The sequence below is a fragment of the Bombus pascuorum genome, chromosome 5 (assembly GCF_905332965.1).
Source record: "Bombus pascuorum chromosome 5, iyBomPasc1.1, whole genome shotgun sequence".
NCBI lineage: Eukaryota > Metazoa > Arthropoda > Insecta > Hymenoptera > Apidae > Bombus > Bombus pascuorum.
Window position 1 is genome coordinate 11,073,802 of NC_083492.1, and position 21,477 is coordinate 11,095,278.

General features: G+C 30.9%; 1 protein-coding gene across 1 annotated transcript; it reads right to left on the minus strand.

The window, feature by feature from the left end:
* Nucleotides 1-117: 117 nt before the first annotated feature.
* On the minus strand, nt 118-3,365 carry LOC132906736 (odorant receptor 9a-like). The gene is made up of 9 exons (XM_060959198.1): nt 2,633-3,365; nt 2,295-2,458; nt 2,035-2,160; nt 1,836-1,953; nt 1,462-1,726; nt 938-1,054; nt 758-848; nt 545-681; nt 118-297 (listed from the first exon to the last, which is right to left on the minus strand). Exons 1-9 carry the CDS (start codon nt 2,637-2,639, stop codon nt 147-149), a joined length of 1,176 nt encoding a protein of 391 aa, XP_060815181.1. The 5' UTR covers nt 2,640-3,365; the 3' UTR covers nt 118-146.
* Between the last annotated feature and the right edge of the window lie 18,112 nt (nt 3,366-21,477).

Below are 21,477 nucleotides of genomic sequence, written 5' to 3' on the forward strand. Positions count from 1 at the left end.
CCAAGTATAAAATGATATAGAGATAACAGTGAACTTCATCCTTTCAATGACATTATCATCGTAATGTACGACATGCAGGTTTTGAAGGTCTTACAATGAAAACGATTGTAAATAATGGTTGATATAGTACAACAATTACAATCTACTTATGCTGTGTTACATACAGTTCCAAAGTTCTCGATATTCATTTGGTACAATCCACACGCAGTTAATGTACATGGCCGTCTAGTTCTTACTTGCATCATGTAAAGCATTCTTTGAACTTTTACTGGTGCTCCATACCATGTAGAATTGTATCTGTTTCGATGTCAAGTAAAACATTACATTCTATGATTAATAAAATTACAGTAGAATCTTGATTATCCGATCTAAGCATGATATGCGCTGTCCGGTTAATCGAATAGCTTTGTTTGAACATAGGAAATCAGTTCCTATTGTTATTTTTCAATTTTTCATATATAGGACCATCCACAAATTTTCATTAATCTGTGATCTGATATTCGAGATTATACCGCACTTACGTTTTGAAAACATAAACACCTACAGTTGTTTCGTTAGCTCGTTACAATGATCTATAAGTATTTGTCCGGGTAAACTGAGCATAAACAAATGAAACTGATTAGCACCGCATAGCACAGCGCTTCTAATTGATTCTCCCGGTCTATCTAAGTTAATTACTGTCTGCAAATATAAAACAATTGATTAGGTTAATGATTTTGAAAGTTTTGGTTGGTTTTCACTGTATGAATGTCTTTACTTGAACAGCTGTCGTGGTTATACCAATCATATTTAATCCAATTTGAATCATATAGCTAAGTCGATTGTTTTCATCTAATATATCGTAAAAGCTAAAAATGCAATGACCAAAAATGATTAATGTCATTCAATAATAATTTGAAAATTTATTATACTATATTGTTATTTGTTAAATACAAACTCTATGGCTTTATTATGCATAATCACGCAATTTCTGATCTGTTTATATGTGTAATGTTCCGACACAGCTTCATTAGTGAATGAATTTAAGTGCCTTGCTTTTTTCTGGATTTGGTGCCTGGATGTATAACGAGAATTAAAAGAAATTTTTATAATGTCTATTGGTACATACAGTGGTCGACGAAAGTATATATGTTGTTTCATGTATACATCTATTGTATATGTTGCATAAAGCGTTTTGAAATTTTGTTGACAGTAATGCGACACTCTGTCATTTTTGTTTTAATAAAATTTGAAACCAATCTTAAAATGCACATAAAAGCTACAAGACATTTACTATAAACAAAGTAGTAAAAGATTAATATTTGGATGCTCAAGTACTTTCGTGACCCACTGTAATAAATATCTGTACAATCTGATCATCAGTAATTTTATAATTATTTTGCAACGTATTAACAATTTTAAAGCAGCAATATATATACATAACTATATGTAATATAATTGTATTCAGTAAATCATATTCACCCACATACTATAAATAGTCCACTATTGTGGTGAACTATAAGCATCAATAAAGAATCTACGGTAACTATGCTTATCGAAATTACTACCGTCGCCCAAGATAAATGTAAGTACACATAGTAGAAATAGTTATCGCTGTCAAAAAACACGTAATTAACATTTACTAGTTGTTGTCGTGATCGAGTTTCGTTTAGTGGAAGAACGATATCCAATATAGGAGAAATCAGTGGAATGAGTAAAAAAAGTACCATACATATCAGTAAAGTATCTGAAAAGATTAGAATTGATCATTTATGTGTGAAATATTGAGTGGTACGAATCCGTTTTTACGTGTACTAAAAGTAAGCCAATTAAAAAATTAAGACATGATAACTTACTTCGATACAATCTTGCCATTTTGCTGCCTCGTATGGTGACTTCTTCCAGAATGTACAAATCTTGACTTAATTTCAGCTGCTGCCATTCTTTCGTTATAGAATCGAACAATTTTCTAAACTAGAACATAACACATGTTGTCATAACTTTATAACATGCTTTCTTCCGAAAAGATTGTTCAATAGTAATAAATTTACGTACATTATCTCTGTTGAAATGAACATTCAATATTTTAACGATACTGGTCAAAAGTGCACCTAAATGTGGCAAACACTCGAGCACCATGTCCAGATTCTTGGTGTATAATGATCCGTACAATACGATTGACTAATGAATTATAAGTTTCAGTTGTTTAATGACATTATTTGACTATTTAATTTATTACGCAGAATTCAATCAATTACCACATTTTAACTATAGTACTATTTCTATCACATGTACCTACAATAGGTTTACCTTACCATTGGAATAAGTCCGCTTGTCATACTAATCACCATTATAATTACAATGATCAATCCATGTTTTTGGTGTGGATCTAGGCCCAAAAATCTTAAATACTTCTTGATCATATTATAATAAGGAATGTCATATATATTAGGATACTGTTCCCCGGATTTCTGAAATACTAAATATTTCGAAAATTGAATAAAATTATTTGAATGATTTATATTTGAATAAAATTATCGATATAGAATATATACAGAAATATAATTCAGATATTGTTAATACTATTAGTAAACGAAACGATAAATATTTTGATCACTGTATAATATAAGTATATTGCGTCTCTTCTTCTTACCGTCCATGTTTCCAAATTTCGAAACAACGACTTGTAAAGAAACGAAACGCACGGAACCACAAACTCAATAAAACTGGCATGCCGTGCCGAATGCATGAAGCGATTCTTTATAGATCCAAAGTATCAAGTGGTAGTAAATTGATTCGGTAAAGTGTAAAGAAATTTAATGACGGTATTTTCATATTATTTCATTTATTGTATCGAGGCAAAGCTGTTTGATTGCTGGTGTTATTGTGTTAGCAATTCAGACGGAAGTTACATATGTACATACCTATAAGAAAATGACGTAATCGTTCTTTTAAGGGACTGCCAATTTCAGTTAGGCTTTACATCATAAAATATCAATCATCTCTCTCTAAAACTGTCGCTTCTTGGACGATTCGATGGAAGACAAAGATTGGTCCCCTATTATTGAAGAACATAGATACTTCGAAGATAAATGTTGAGATATAGACAGAGGAGAAATTACGAATATGAGATAGGGTAGAAATATGAGAAAACAAAATTATATTCTGTACATTGTACTTACGGTTACAGTTACAGTACAGTTCTGACAGTGTTGATAATGTCGATCGATATGAATTTTGTACATCACGCGTTATGACGACCTAAACACTCTCTCCTAGCTACCATTGCTAATAGTTATCGTTCTTTTATTTAATGTACATTTGACGTTCCAGCCGCAGTAGGAAGTGTCTTCGTGTCCTTATTGAACTGAAATTTACGTTGGTTTATTTTGTGATTTGGAACAAAAGAAAAAAGCGTAGTTATACTATGATAATTGAGATTTAGTAAATCAATGAAGATGTGAAGTGTTTATGCTTTTGATTATGACATAATAAGAAAAAAATACTTTATTGCCATATGATCGTCTATATAGTTTATATAGTAAATAATCAAATGCATGTCAATTTTCCCTTTAAATGCTACGAACAAAGTTAGATAAAGAGTAGAAAAATTTAAGAAATAATTATTTCATAGATAATATGATACAAGCTATTAAAGCTGTTTAACTAGAAATTTAACGACATTAGTGCAGTGAAGATATTAGAACATATGACGATCGACTGTATTCCATATGTCTATCCTATATGTGCGCCAAAATTAATGATGGTATTAGCGTTGAGTATGTCTGTAGCTTGCACAGAATTAGCAATGAACTTGTTCTCACTCGTAAAAGAAAATCAGTAAGGACGAAAAATGCAGTAGATGAATCGATTTAAATTGCATTCGATGAATTAAAATGCCTAACCAGAATTATTCACGGCAAAAATAAAATTTTCCAAAGATTTTAAAGGCGATTGTACATTCAGTGTCTATCGTGTCGATCAACTTATTTCCCTCAAAAGTAACACTGTCTCACGTTACTATCGTAATTTTTAATAGTACGATTTTACGTAGATTTTGAAAAAGTTCAAAATGAAATGTTGATTGCGGTTCTTAAGAGAGGATTGCTGTACACATAATTGAATTTATTTAATTCCTTAAAAGAGTACTGCGAACTTATTTTGCTATTTTAGATATTATAGCCAATTAAAGGTTCTTCTACGAACAAGAAAAGACAAGGTTATAATGTTACTTACAAGGCATGCGTATTTCTGAAATTTTGTTTCTTACCGTTTTATAGTTGAACAATGGAAAATCTTGTTACACACAATATAAAATATAAATTTTTCCTGAGATAATATACAAAGAATTCAGTGGAATAGGATATTATTAATAATTTTCGTAAAGTTCGTAGAAACAAGGATCGATTAAAAACAAAAACAATATATGAAAAATGTTGTTTCATAATGTTATTTGCATTTTCGACAAAATCATTTCATTCGGTAGGTATATACTCATGTTACTTATACAAGATGCAGGTATCATGATTGTAACTAAAATTGGTCGCTTTATTCTACTTCTTATTTTATAACACGAATATGAAACTGACTGTGAACATATAATAGAAGAATAATATATATATAGAGGAAGAAATCTAGTAAGTACTAATAGTAGTTAATCACTAATATAGACATGTAATTTTACTTGCATATTCGATAGGGTGATTTAAATAGTACAAAATTAATAATATATGTCGATTATTTTTACTATGATCGGCATTCTTGCTTAGTCCAAATTCAATGTCAGAACATAATGACTATGCTACCATATTTCCCACAGCTGACGTGAAAGCATTATTTTGCCGACGTTATCATTGTGAATGACGACATGCACGTTTTGAAGGTTCTAAAATTTAAAATAATCGGAGAGTAGATAATATACAATTACGGTATACATATATAAGTACATATAAATAACTATGTCAGCCTTATAGAAATACATAATATTCCGAAGTTTTCCATATTCATTTCCTACAACCCATCTGCTGCTGAGACACATGGCTTCTGCCTCCTTATTTGCGTCATGCAAAACATTTTTTGAATTTTTACCCACATGTTACACCATGTGAAATTGTACCTATTTCAATTCGGTTAAACGTTTCATTCCAGATTAGTATGATAACTTGCATATGATGGTCACACTAAATACGACACTAAACACGTACTATTGTTTCACTAAGTCAGCATAATAGTCTAGAAGTACTGTTTAGGTAAACTGAACACAGACGAACGGAACTGATTGGTTCCACAAAATACAGCACCTTTAAGAGCATCTATTGGTCTATCAAAATTGACGACTGTCTGAAACATAAAGGTCTTGACTGAAGTTGATATTCCTATAATTCATATACATATGTATGCTAATTATCCTGCAATAAGTAATTTTATTGAACTGGGTTAGCGTTGTTATGAGCTAAACATTGTCAAAAATGGTGAAAATCGTAGTTTTTCACAACTTTTGGCCTATAACTGTAATCAATCTAAACATTGTTATATCTTTCGATGCCTGTGACTTGTTTCTATATGAATCGGTTTCGCTGAATTTTGTAGCATGTACATAATTGTTATAGATCTACAAGACGTATTTTTTAAGTTTTCATTACAGGTTCAGATCAAAAAATTACATTTACAAGTATAGAACATTGAATTAAACAATAATTAAGTATAAAGTTACCGTTACAATTTTTTCGAAACTTTCTCACACGTCATCCAGTAAACTATTGTCTCTAACGTCTTAAAACAAAAACTCAAGTTGTTTGGTTCAACTTTTAAAAATAGACTCAATTTTGTGAATCACTTTATACACTAATCTTACTTCCATACAATTGGGTCATTTCATTGCCTTGCAGGACTATTTTTTCTAGAACGGATAATTCATTATTTAATTACAACTACTGCCACTCGTTCGACACGAAATCGAACATCTTGTTAAACTACAATATATAAAATAGCATGTCCTTTAAACATTTCGTTGTTGCCTGAAATCTTCTTTGTGTTATATGTAAAATTGACGCACGTCCTTTCTATACTTATGTATATTCGATAATTTAATGATACTGGGCATACAAGCACGGCGTCCACATTGAGCGTACAGATTCCCGTATATATTTCTAATAACTAACGATTCGTATTCCGATTTTTTATCAATCTTACCTGATTACTTAATCTATTACGTATAATTCACTCTTCAGTTTCTTCTTTTTATCTGTAAAAACTTTTTAAAAAATATTCTTCTCTTTACAGGTGGCAGGAGTATGCATGTGATATTAATCATCACGACAATTGCGCTAGTATTTCCGGAATTCTTGCTTTTGTCGCAAGAGTAGTCCCACTAATTGTAAGTACTTCTTGAGTACTTTATGGTACTAGATTTCGAACATATCACGATACCGTTTTACGTTTCCCTGAAATACTAAATATAATACTTTTGCGAGCCATTTTATATATTTTAATCGCGATGTAAATATTATCTCGTTGTAGCTTTGCCTTACTGTCCATGAGACCAGGTTTTTAGAATTGCGCCATGGTAGTTAATGAAACCATATGCAAGCGTAACACCGTTTGTAACTATTTAATGGTCGTAAAGTATATAAATATGCCTATTCATTTCCAGAACTGGCGGACAATATCTGGTAAACACAGTTGTACTAAATACTCGGCATTACATGAAGTATGAAATTGCAATCATTAAATACGGCTGTGAATCATTTTGTTTACTGGACAGGTACGTATTATTTTTTAAGCAGGTTCAAAGTACGGTAAAAATCGTATAGTAGGTAAAAGATGACACGTACGCCATTGTCTTGCCACCTGTCGATTTCCTTGAAAGACCAAGATCTGTAGTTGTTCTGAAATATTGATTACACATTGCACTACTAACGCGTTCGCTGATAAACATGTAATTGCTCAGTGAAGTCGTTCGAATTTCTACCAAAGCCATTATGTTTTCGTTTGCAGTGTTTTCCGATATAACTGCGCAACGACGTTATTTATGTGATGCAAAAAAATAAAAAAACAATTATTACGCACTTGATTAATTGAGTACTTGTATCATATCTGTTTACCTTGACGACGTTAATAAACGTGTATACATACACACATTGTATCTGGCGATATTTAGAAAGATCCAGCACAGTAATTTTTGGGAAGGTTTACAGTATCACTTGCTAATTAAAGTATATGTACTAATCATCGTGATTTATTAACACTACTTGTACGTTCGATATAATGACAAAGTATTATATCAGGTATTGTACCATCTTCATGCTTACTCAGTCCAAGTATAAAATGATATAGAGATAACAGTGAACTTCATCCTTTCAATGACATTATCATCGTAATGTACGACATGCAGGTTTTGAAGGTCTTACAATGAAAACGATTGTAAATAATGGTTGATATAGTACAACAATTACAATCTACTTATGCTGTGTTACATACAGTTCCAAAGTTCTCGATATTCATTTGGTACAATCCACACGCAGTTAATGTACATGGCCGTCTAGTTCTTACTTGCATCATGTAAAGCATTCTTTGAACTTTTACTGGTGCTCCATACCATGTAGAATTGTATCTGTTTCGATGTCAAGTAAAACATTACATTCTATGATTAATAAAATTACAGTAGAATCTTGATTATCCGATCCAACTATGGTATGCGCTATCTGTATAAGGTAGTACTATATAACGTTATACATTATTACGCAACAATTTTAAAGTTATACGTTGTTATGTAATGCTACATAACGTTATAAATTATTACGTAATTGTACATAACGTTATACGTCATAAGGTAATACTATATAACGTAATACGTTATTACCTAATAGTATGTAACGTTATACGTTGTTACGTAATGCTACATAACATTATACATCATTACGTAATGCTAAATAACGTTATACTTTATAATGTAATACTATATAACGTTATACGTTATTATGTAATAGTATATAACGTTATACGTTATAGAGTAATGCTATATAACATTATTCGTTATTACGTAATAGTATATAACGTTACACGTTATTACGCTATAGTATATAACGTTATACGTTGTGCTGTAATGCTAGATAACGTTATACGTTATAGGGTAATACTATATAACGATATACGTTATTACGTAATAGTATATAACGATATACGTTATTTCGTAACAGCATATAACGTTATACGTTATAGAGTAATACTATATAACATTATTCGTTAGTACGTAATAGTATATAACGTTACACGTTATAACGTTATAGTATATAACGTTATACGTTCTGCTGTAATGCTAGATAACGTTATACGTTATAGGGTAATACCATATAACGATATACGTTATTAGGTAATAGTATATAACGATATACGTTATTTCGTAATAGCATATAACGTTATACGTTATAGAGTAATACTATATAAAGTTATTCGTTATTACGTAATAGTATATAACGTTATACGTAATAAGGTAATGCTATATAACGTTATAGGTCATAAGGTAGTTGCTATATGACGTTGTACGTTATAGGGTAATACTCTATATCGTTATACATAATTTCGTAACATTATATAACGTTATACGTTATTACGTAATGGTATATAACGTTATACGTTATAAGGTAATGCTATATAACGTTATACGCTATAGAGTAATACTATATAACGTTATACGTTATTACGTTATAGTATATAACGTTATACGTTATTACGTTATAGTATATAACGTTATACGTTATTGCGTTATAGTATATGACGTTATACGTTATATGGCATACTATATAACGGTATACGTTATAACGTAATAACATATAACGTTATACGTTATAGGGTGATACTATATAACGTTATTCGTTATTACGTAATAATATTTAACGTTATACGTTATTACGTTATAGTATATAACGTTATACGTTATTACGTTATAGTATATAACGTTATTCGTTATTACGTAATAATATTTAACGTTATACGTTATTACGTTATAGTATATAACGTTATACGTTATTACGTTATAGTATATAACGTTATACGTTATTACGTTATAGTATATAACGTTATACTTTATTACGTTATAGTATATAACGTTATACGTTATAGGGCATTACTATATAACGTTATTCGTTATTACGTAATAGTATATAACGTTATACGTTATTACGTTATAGTATATAACGTTATACGTTATTACGTTATAGTATATAACGTTATACGTTATTACGTTATAGTATATAACGTTATTCGTTATAGGGCATACTATATAACGGTATGCGTTACAAAGTAATAGCTTATAACGTTATACGTTATAGGTTAATACTGTATAACGTTATTCGTTATTACCTAATGGTATGTAACGTTATACGTTATTACGTAATGCTACAATAACGTTCTACGTTATAGGGTAATACTATATAACGTTATACGTTATTACGTAATAGTATAAAATGTTATACGTTATTACGTTATAGTATATGACGTTATACGTTATATGGCATACTATATAACGGTATACGTTATAACGTAATAGCATATAACGTTATACGTTATAGGGTGATACTATATAACGTTATTCGTTACTACGTAATAATATATAACGTTATACGTTATTACGTTATAGTATATAACGTTATACGTTATTACGTTATAGTATATAACGTTATACGTTATTACGTTATAGTATATAACGTTATACGTTATAGGGCATACTATATAACGGTATGCGTTATAACGTAATAGCTTATAACGTTATACGTTATAGGGTAATACTGTATAACGTTATTCGGTATTACCTAATAGTATGTAACGTTATACGTTATTACGTAATGCTACAATAACGTTCTACGTTATAGGGTAATACTATATAACGTTATACGTTATTACGTAATAGTATAAAACGTTATACGTTATTACGTTATAGTATATAACGTTATACGTTATAGGGCATACTATATAACGGTATGCGTTATAACGTAATAGCTTATAACGTTATACGTTATAGGGTAATACTGTATAACGTTATTCTTTATTACCTAATAGTATGTAACGTTATACGTTATTACGTTATAGTATATAGCGTTATACGTTATAGGGCATACTATATAACGGTATGCGTTATAACGTAATAGCTTATAACGTTATACGTTATAGGGTAATACTGTATAACGTTATTCGTTATTACCTAATGGTATGTAACGTTATACGTTATTACGTAATGCTACAATAACGTTCTACGTTATAGGGTAATACTATATAACGTTATACATTATTACGTAATAGTATAAATCGTTATACGTTATTACGTTATAGTATATAACGTTATACGTCATAAGGTAATGCTATATAACGTTATACGTTATAGGGTAATACTATATAACTTATTCGTTATTACGTAATATTATATAACGTTATACCCTATTACGTTATAGTATCTAACGTTATGCGTTGTGCTGTAATGCTACATAACGTTATACATTATTACGTAATTGTACATAATGTTATACATCATTACGTAATAGTATAAAACGGTATACGTTATTACGTAATTGTATATAACGTTATACGTTATTAGGTAATGGTATAAAACGTTATACGTTATTACGTTATACTATATAACGTTATACGTTGTGTTGTAGTGATTCATAACATTATACGTCATTACATAATAGTATATAACGGTACACGTTATTACGTAATATTATATAACGTTATACATTATTACGTAATAGTATATAAAGTTATACGTTATTACGTTATAGTATATGACGTTATACGTTATATGGCATACTATATAACGGTATACGTTATAACGTAATAGCATATAACGTTATACGTTATAGGGTGATACTATATAACGTTATTCGTTATTACGTAATAATATATAACGTTATACGTTATTACGTTATAGTATATAACGTTATACGTTACTACGTTATAGTATATAACGTTATACGTTATTACGTTATAGTATATAACGTTATACGTTACTACGTTATAGTATATAACGTTATACGTTATTACGTTATAGTATATAACGTTATACGTTATAGGGCATACTATATAACGTTACACGTTGTTACGTAATGCTACATAGCGTTATACGTCATTACATAATGCTACATAACGTTATACGTTATAAGGTAATACTATATAACGTTATACGTTGTTACGTAATGCTGCATAGCGTTGTACGTCATTACGTAATAGTAGAAAACGTTATACGTTATTATGTAATAGCATATAACGCTATACGTTATAGGGTAATACTATATAACGTTATTCGTTATTACGTAATAATATATAACGTTATACGTTATTGCGTTGTAGTATATAACGTTATACGTTGTGCTGTAATGCCACATGACATTATACGTCATTACGTAAAAGTATATAACGTTATACGTTATTACGTTATAGTATATAACGTTATACGTTGGGCTGTAATGCTACATAACGTTATACGTTATAAAGTACTACTATATAACGTTATACGTTATAAGCTAATTCTATATAACGTTATACATTATTACGTAACATTATATAAAGGTATACGTTATTACGTAATGCTATATAACGTTATACGTTATAAGGCAATACTATATAACGTTATACGTTATAGGATAATACTATATAACGTTATACGTTATTATGTTATAGTCTATAACGTTATACGTTGTGCTGTAATGCTACATAACATTATACGTCATTACGTAATAGAATATAACGGTACACGTCATTACGTAATAGTATATAGCGTTATACACTATTACGAAATAGTATATAACGTTATATGTTGTTACGTAATGCTACATAACGTTGTACGTTATTACGTAATTGTACATATCGTTATAAGTCCTAAGGTAATACTATATAACGTTATACGTTATTACCTAATAGTATGTAACGTTATACGTTGCTACGTAATGCTACAAAACGTTATACGTTATAAGGTAATACTATATAACGTTATACGTTATTACGTAATAGCATATACCGTTATACGTTGTTACTTAATGCTACTTAACGTTATGCATCATTACGTAATGCTACAAAACGTTATACGTTATAAGGTAATACTATATAACGTTTTACGTTATTACGTAATAGTATATAATGTTATACGTTCTTACGTTATAGTATGTAACGTTATACATTGTTACGTAATACTGCATAACGTCATACATTATTACGTAATATTATATAACGTTATAAGTAGTTACGTAATGCTACATACCGTTATACATCACTACGTCATGCTACATAACGTTATTTGTTATAAGGTAATAATATACAACGTTATACGTTATTACGCAATAGCATATAACTTTATACGTTATAAGGTAATACTATATAACGTTACACATTATTACGTAATAGTAAATAACGTTATATATCATTATGTAATACTACATAACGTTATACGTTATTACGTAATAGGATATAACGTTATATGTTATTACGTAATAGTATATGACGTTATACATTGTTACGTAATGGTACATAACGTTCTACATTATTACGTAATACTATATAACGTCATACGACATTACGTAATAGTATATAGCGTTATACGTTGTTGCGTAAAGCTACGTAACGCTATACATTATTACGTAATGCTACATAACGTTACACATTATTACGTAATAGTACATAACGTTATACATCATTAAGTAATACTACATAACGTTATACGTTATGAGGTCATACTATATAACGTTATACGTTATTACGCTATAGCATATAACGTTATACGTTATAAGGTAATACTATATAACGTTACACATTATTACGTAATAGTACATAACGTTATACATCATTACGTAATACTACATAACGTTATACGACATTACGTAATAGTATATAGCGTTATACGTTGTTACGTAAAGCTACCTAACGCTATACATTATTACGTAATGCTACATAAAGTTATACGTCATTACGTAATAGTATATAACCATATACGTTATTACGTTATAGCATATAACGTTATACGTTGTTTTATAATGCTACATAGAGTTATAAACCATTACGAAATACCACATAGCGTTATACGTTATAAGGTAATACTATATAACGTTATTCGTTATAAGGTAATACTATATAACGTTATACATTATTACGTAATATTACATAATGTTATACGTTATTACGTAATTGTACATAACGTTTTGCGTCATTTCGTAATACTACATAACGTTATACGTTTTTACGTAATTGTATATAACGTTATACGTTGTTTTATAATGCTACATAACGTTATACATCATTACGAAATGCCACATAGCGTTATACGTTATGAGGTAATACTATATAACGTTATACGTTATAGGGTAATTCTATATAACGTTATACATTGTTACGTACTAGTACATAATGTTATACGTCATTGCGTAATTGTGTATAACGTTATACATTACAAAGTAATATTATATAATGTAATACATTATTACGTAATAGTATTCGACATTGTGCGAGAACGTTCCACAGCGTTGCGGAGGGTTGGAAAATCATTCCACGGGGCCGGACATCGTTGGAGAGCATTCCACAGCGTTGTGGAGGGTTGGAAAACATTTCGACGGGATAAGAAATCGTTGGAAAGCCTTCCACAACGATGTGGAGTGTTGGTAAACCATTCTACGTTATTGGATATCGTTGGAGAGCCTTCCACAACGTTGTGGAGGGTTGGGAAACCATTCTACGTGATTGGTAATCGATGGGGAGCCTTGCACATCGTTGTGGTGTGTTGGAAATCCCTTCTACATGATTGGAAATCGATAGAGAGCCTTCCACACCGTTGTCGAGGGTTGGAAAACCATTCTACGGGGTTCGACACCGTGGGAGGACGTTCTACAACGATGTGGAGTGATGGAAAATCATTCTACGTGACTGGAAATCGTTGGAGAGCCGTCCACAACATTGTGCATGGTTGAAAGACCATTCTACGTGATTGGAAATCGTTGGAGAGCTTTCCACAACGTTGTGGAGGGTTGGAAAAACATTCTACGGGGTTCGCCATAGTGGGAGGACGTTCCACAGCATTGTGCAGTGTTGAAAAACCATTCGACGGAGTAGGAAATCGTTGGAGAGCGTCCCACAATGATGTGGAGGGTTGGAAAACCATTCCACGGGGCTGGACATCGTTGGAGAGACTTCCACAACGTTCTGGATAGTTGGAAAACTACTCTACGTGATTGGAAATCGTAGGAAAGCCTTCCACAACTTTGTGGAGGGTTGGAAAACCATTCTACGTGATCGAGAAACGTTGGAGAGCGTTCCACAACGTTGTGGGCTCTTGGAATACCATTCTACGTGATCGAGCATCGTTGGAGAGCCTTCCACAATGTTGCGGAAAGTTGGAAAACCATTCTACGTGATTGGAAATCTTTGGGGAGCCATCAACATCGTTGTGGTGTGTTGCAAAATCATTCTACATGATTGGAAATCGTTGGAGTGCCTTCCACAACGTTTTGGGCTCTTGGAAAACCATTCTACGTGATTGGAAATCGTTGGAGAGCCTTCCACAACGTTGTGGTGGGTTGGAAAACCACTAAACGGGGCTAGTTATTGTTGGAGAGTCTTCCACAACGTTGTGGGCTCATAGAAATGCATTCTACGTGATCGAGAATCGTTTGAGAGCATTCCACATCGTTGTGGAGGGTTGGAAAACCATTCGACGGCATAGGAAATCGTTGGAATGCCTTCCACAACGTAGTAGAGGTTTGGAAAACCATTCTACGTGATCGAAAATCGTAGGAAAGCCTTCCACAACGTTGTGGAGTGTTGGAAAACCATTCTACGTGATGGGAAATCGTTGGGGAGCCTTCTACATCGTTGTGGAGGGTTCGAAAACCATTATACGAGGTTCGACATCGTGGGAGGACGTTCCCCAACGTTGTCGAGGGTTGGAAAACCATTCGACGGGGTAGGAAATCGTTGGAGAGCCTTCCACAATGTTGTGGAGGGATGGAAAATCATTCTACGTGAATGGAAATCATTGGATAGCCGTCCACAACGTTGTAGAGGGTTGGAAAACCATTCTACGTTATTGGATATCGTTGGCGAGACTTCCACAACGTTGTGGAGGGTTGAGAAACCATTCGACGAGGTAGGCAAACGTTGGAGAGCGTTCCACAACGTTGTGGGCTCTTGGAAAACCATTCTACGTAATCGAGCATCGGTGGAGAGCCTACCACAACGTTGTGGAGGGTTGGAAAGCCATTCTACCTGATTGGAAATTGTTGGAGAGCCTTCCACAATGTTGTGGAGGGATGGAATATCTTTCTACGTGAATGAAAATCGTTGGAGAGCCGTCCACAACGTTGTGGGCTCTTGGAATACCATTCTACGTGATCGAGCAACGTTGGAGAGCCTTCCACAATGTTGCGGAGTGTGGGAAAACCATTCTACGTGATTGGAAATCGTTCGAGAGCCTTCCACAACTTTGTGGAGTGTTGGAAAACCATTCTGCGTGATTGGATATCGTTGGAGAGCCTACCACAACGTTGTGGAGTGTTGGAAAACCATTCGACGGGGTAGGAAATCGTGGAAGGACGTTCCACAATGTTGTGGAGGGTTGGAAAACCAATCCACGCGGCCGGACATCGTTGGAGAGCCTTCCACAACTTTGTGGCGAGTTGGAAAACCATTCTACGTGATTGGAAATCGTTCGAGATCCTTCCACAACGTTATGAAGTTTTGGAAAACCATTCTACGTGATTGGAAATCGTTCGAGAGCCTTCCACAACGTGGTAGAGGGTTGGAAAACCATTCTACGTTATTGGAAATCGTAGGAAAGCCTTCCACAACGTTGTGGAGGGTTGAAAAACCATTCTACGTGATTGGAAATCTTTGGGGAGCCATCAACATCGTTGTGGTGTGTTGCAAAATCATTCTACGTGATTGGAAATCGTTGGAGTGCCTTCCACAACGTTTTGGGCTCTTGGAAAACCATTCTACGTGATTGGAAATCGTTGGAGAGCCTTCCACCACGTTGAGAAGTGTTGGAAAACAATTCTACGTGATTGGAAATCGTTCGAGAGCCTTCCACAACTTTCAGGAGAGCTGAAGAACCATTCTACGTTATCGAAAATGGTTGGAGGGCCTTCCACAATGCTGTGGAGATTTGGAAAACCATTCTACGATGTGCAACATAGTGGGAGGACGTTCTACAACGATGTGGAATGATGGAAAATCATTCTACGTGACTGGAAATCGTTGGAGAGCCGTCCACAGCGTTGTCCAGGGTTGGAAAATCATTCTACGTTATTGGATATCGTTGGAGAGCCTTCCATAACGTTGTGGAGGGTTGGGAAACCATTCTACGTGATTGGAAATCGTTGGATTGCCTTCCACAACGTTCTGGAGAGATGTAGAGCCATTCTATGTTATTGGATATCGTTTGAGAGCATTCCATAACGTTGTGGGGTGTTGGAAAACCATTCTACGTGATCGGAGATCGTTGGATTGCCTTCCACAACGTTCAGGAGAGTTGGAGAACCATTCTACGTTATTGGAAATCGTTGGAGAGCCTTCCATAACGTTGTGGAGGGTTGGAAAACCATTCTACGTGATTGGAAATCGTTGGATTGCCTTCCACAACGTTCTGGAGAGATGGAGAGCCATTCTATGTTATTGGATATCGTTGGAGAGCATTCCACAATGTTGTGGAGGGTTGGAGAACTATTCTACGACGTTCGACATCGTGGGAGGACGTTCCACAACGTTGTCGAGGGTTGAAAAACCCTTCTACCGTGTTCGACATACACTATTACATAATAGTATATAACGTTATACGTTACAAGGTAATACTACATAACGTTATACGTTATAGGGTAATACTATATAACGTTATACGTCATAGGGTAATACTATATAACGTTATACGTTAATACGCTATAGTATATAACGTTATACGTTAATACGTAATAGTATATAACGTTTTATCGTTATAAAGTAATAGTATATAACGTAATGCGTTGTTACGTAATGCTACATAACGTTATACGTCATTACGTAATAGTATATAACGTTATACATTATAGGGTAATACTATATAACGTTAAACGTTAATACGTAATAGTATATAACATTATACGTTATAACGTAATACTATATAACGTTAAACGTTATAGGGTAATAATCTATAATGTTATACGTTATTACTTATAGCTTATTATCGAAATCATTTTATACGTATATAATGTTATATGTATTATAAATGTATTTTATATAGTTCCTCGTGAAACATTCTTTTCTATCATATAAAATAGGAAATTATCTAACGTATAATTTCCAAACTTACATTTCATTATTCAGATGAATTAAACTACGATTATGAGTTATGTCCCGGCTGGTGTTCCTCGGAAACAATTAGTTCATTTTGGTCAAGTATATATACATTCAGATTGTTGAGATAAATGTCAGGTTGGTATGATCACTAGTTCCTACATGCAGAATTGATACAACTACTTGCGATTCTCTTCTGTTTTTTCCTCATTCACTACGTTTTTGTTTATCTAAGTATCCGGTGTGTTGAAAATTGCTGTACAAGGTAGTGAAATACAGAGTATACAAAACTAATCTGTGTGGATCAATTAAATATTAAATCTCAAACCTATTGAATAACACAGATAAGTATCTATATACTGTTAATCACAATAACAATAGTATATCAAAATATATCAATATATATTAAATAATACATTACTAAAAATAGCAATAACAATAACTTGATAATTTTAGGCAGTTTTCGACAATTTGATTATGGCAACAAGGAAAGAAATTATTAAATTTACAATTCTCCAGAACCACCGGAATACGAATTAAACAAAATAACTGCTCTCTTTAGCAGCGATAATGATTTACTTTCAACAAAGATAGTAATTATATATTTTTATATAATAAATAACAATATAGAAAACAATTCTAAATTTATTATTCAATTAAAAAAAAACTTTTTAAAATAAAGGTTTATAATTCCAATTTATTTTAAAATATTTGAGTATTTTAGAACATTGTTTAAATATTATTTAAACATTATTTACATATTTTTATATAAATGTTTCATTTAAAGAATAAAAATATTAGTATCTAAAATAAATTTTTTGTAATTTATAAAATTTATGTTTAAATTATGTTAAAAACAAATTTTATATAATAACATTTTTGTTCCAAATAAGCAACTTTCTTATTTTACTTGCTAAGATTGTAATAAAAATGACAAAGCATTATTCTCTTTTAGGATGTTGATCTTCTGAAAAACAAACTCAATAATGTTGTATTCCATGAAGAAGTATCCATTAAATCCTTCTCTCATTATGATTTCATAAGATATTTAACATCAGCCATATTTGAACCTATATTAGTCTTATGAGTTCTTTATAAAAATCTGCAATACTACGTCTTGAACTACAAAAAAGGAAACAATGAATATAGTTTTAACACAACTATTATTTTCAAGAATACTAAATAAAAATATTATTAAAAATCAATAATGACATTATAAAAGGTAATAGATAAAATAATAAATAAAATCCTTTTCGAAAATAGTAATGTTAATATCCTTTTCGAACGAAGATAAATAAATATCTAATTGTAAGGCCTTTATTTAGGGGTTTAAAAACTCAGACATTATTCAAGCAGTATAATTTAACAACGCAGGGTTTAAAATGCTATTATTAAAATTTATTTATACAGTATATATCAGATAACTGATAACAGTCAGACTACAAAACATAAGTTAAAATTTATAAAATTCCTATTAACTTCATATATATAGTAACATTTTGATACAATTTGAAATATAGGTATCAATAAATCATTAGCATTACTAAATATTACTATATATATCATTGATAAAAAAGAATGAATGGAATGTTTTAATTAATTTATCAGTCACTCATTACAATAATTCAAGAAATAAATTTTTCCTCCATTTATTTCCATTTGATTTTTCTTACGTTTATATTTTCTTGTTATAAACAAAGCGACTACACAAACATCTTTTTCATTTTGGTTTCCATTATTAACTATTATTACTTTTATCATTTTGTTATAAAAACAAAATGCACTACAGAAAATTTTCATTCTGATCTCGTGGTTATATAATTAATATTTTAATTAATCGTCGAATAATTTTCGAACATTGTTACTTAACATTAGTAATTACATCAGTGTACAAACTCGTCCTTCGCCCAAATTGAAGTTCAGTACGATGGAAAACTGAGTTTTGAACAACAAGGCATATATTGTAAAATTCCTTTCATATACATATATACACATGTGTATATGTATATATATAAATGATAACAAGCATTCTCTTTTCATTTTGAGCGCTAACAATAGAATATTTAAATAACGTAGTTCTATAATTTTTTATCTTCGTAGTCTTTACTTGCAGCAGAAGCCATCTTTGTTTAATATACTCTTTGTTTAATTATATTCTTGGAACTGCCGTATGGAACATATTTTTCGACACACGAAAAAGCATCTCATTGTAATACAAAACACTACCAAATAATATAGAAAATTAATTGTGAATAATTACAAAAAAAATTTACTGATTCAATTTCGTTTCAACGACAGTGCTACAACGATCGATAATACTATCCATTTGAACAACAATAATAATATGTTATAAAGTAATTACAATATTTAAAATGACACCTATTGTGTGTGTGTGTGTGTGTGTGTGTGTGTGTGTGTGTGTGTGTGTGTGTGTGTGTGTGTGTGTGTGTGTGTGTGTGTGTGTGTGTAAACCAAACAGTAAACCAAATTACAATTATCTTTTTAAATTATGTACATGCATAAATATATATACATTTAGTATACAGGGCGAGGCACTTAAAATACAAGTAGTAGAATCATGTCTTTTAACTAATTAAACCTCATTTCTGTTTATAAAGTTAGTATTCGCATATTATTAGACTTCAAACAATGAAGAGTAAAGTGAAATAATAATTATGATCTTCTTTATGTCATTTATGTAATCTCTGATATTAATTGAAATTAATTAATATCTTTTATATAAACACATAAAATGTTAACCTTAAGATACATTTCAATCTTTATTGAATACGCGCAGACATATTGTAAATTCTATAATTATATATCTCAGAAGCTTTTATTTTTAAAATTTTTATTGATATGTTTCTTTTTAATACGAATATATACTTATTTTAAAAACAATACTTTGTTGTTCATTAGCGTAATGCATGTTTTTTATGTTTATAATTAAATATAAATATAGCAGCCAAATTAGTCAGATCATTCAAGTGATAGAAAATAACTTGAATATTAGAATAACAGTAACTTATACATATATTCAAAAATTATTTATAAATATAATACTACTAATAAATGATAGAAGATAAAACAATACTTCCTTATTCGTTAAAGACAAATTATTTTGGAATATATTATTTTACTAATGTACTCCAACTATGCTCAAAATGATTCCTGCCCAAATTAACAAAAATGAAAGTCGTGCGAGGAGTAATATTTTTTCAATTGATAATTTTTAGAAAGAAAAGCAATAAAAGCTACTTTTTATACATATTTGTGACCACAGTTAAATTAAAAAATAATTAGTTTTTGCAATCCAAAACTAAAATTTTTAACAGTTAGTCTACAGGTGTGTCTTCCTAACTATTGCATTCTTTTTTAAGAAAATATACATATGTATACCATTATGTTATCTATTTTTTAAAATCTATTTATAATATTATATTTTCTTCTTTTCTCAATTATGTAAATAATTTGTTTATTTCAGCTTCTAATTGTTACTATACTATAAAGAAAAAAATTGGATTTTTGAATTATAGAATTAATAGATATCCATGAGAATACTGATTACAATATTTGCAACAGCATTAAATTAATATTTATAAAAAATGTTATATATATATTATATATATTATTACATATTTACTACTATTACTTTTGCAGTAAGTATGATGAAAGATGAAATTGTGAAAAGGAAGTATTAAATTTCAATGTTTTAATTTCAATGTGATAAATTAAAGAAGCAAATTTAGAAAAAATATTTCATTATTTATAGCTTATAGACATATTTGTGATGATTTTTTTGATAACGAAAGAAAATAAATATTATATTTCCAAAAATAAGAACAATTATACTGTTCAACATAAGACTTTTATTTTGATTCAATTAATTCAATTCAAAGGTCTTAATTGAAATTCGTAAGAATCAAAATGTCTCACTCTGCATAGTATAGTATACATATCCGGCATGTGTGAATTTAAGAAAATTCACTAATTTTTTGTAAAACTCCTTTCATATAAAGTGTTTTGGTAATTTCATTTTCGTGTGTGTCCTTATTCTAAATTCCTTTCGGATTATCTTAATTTTTATGTCGAATCTTCATAATTCTCTATTTTTGCCAAGACTTTCTAAGGTCTTTTTATATTTATAATCATCACAGGAGTGAATATCCGTCAGTAGTAAACAATTTTGGTACAATG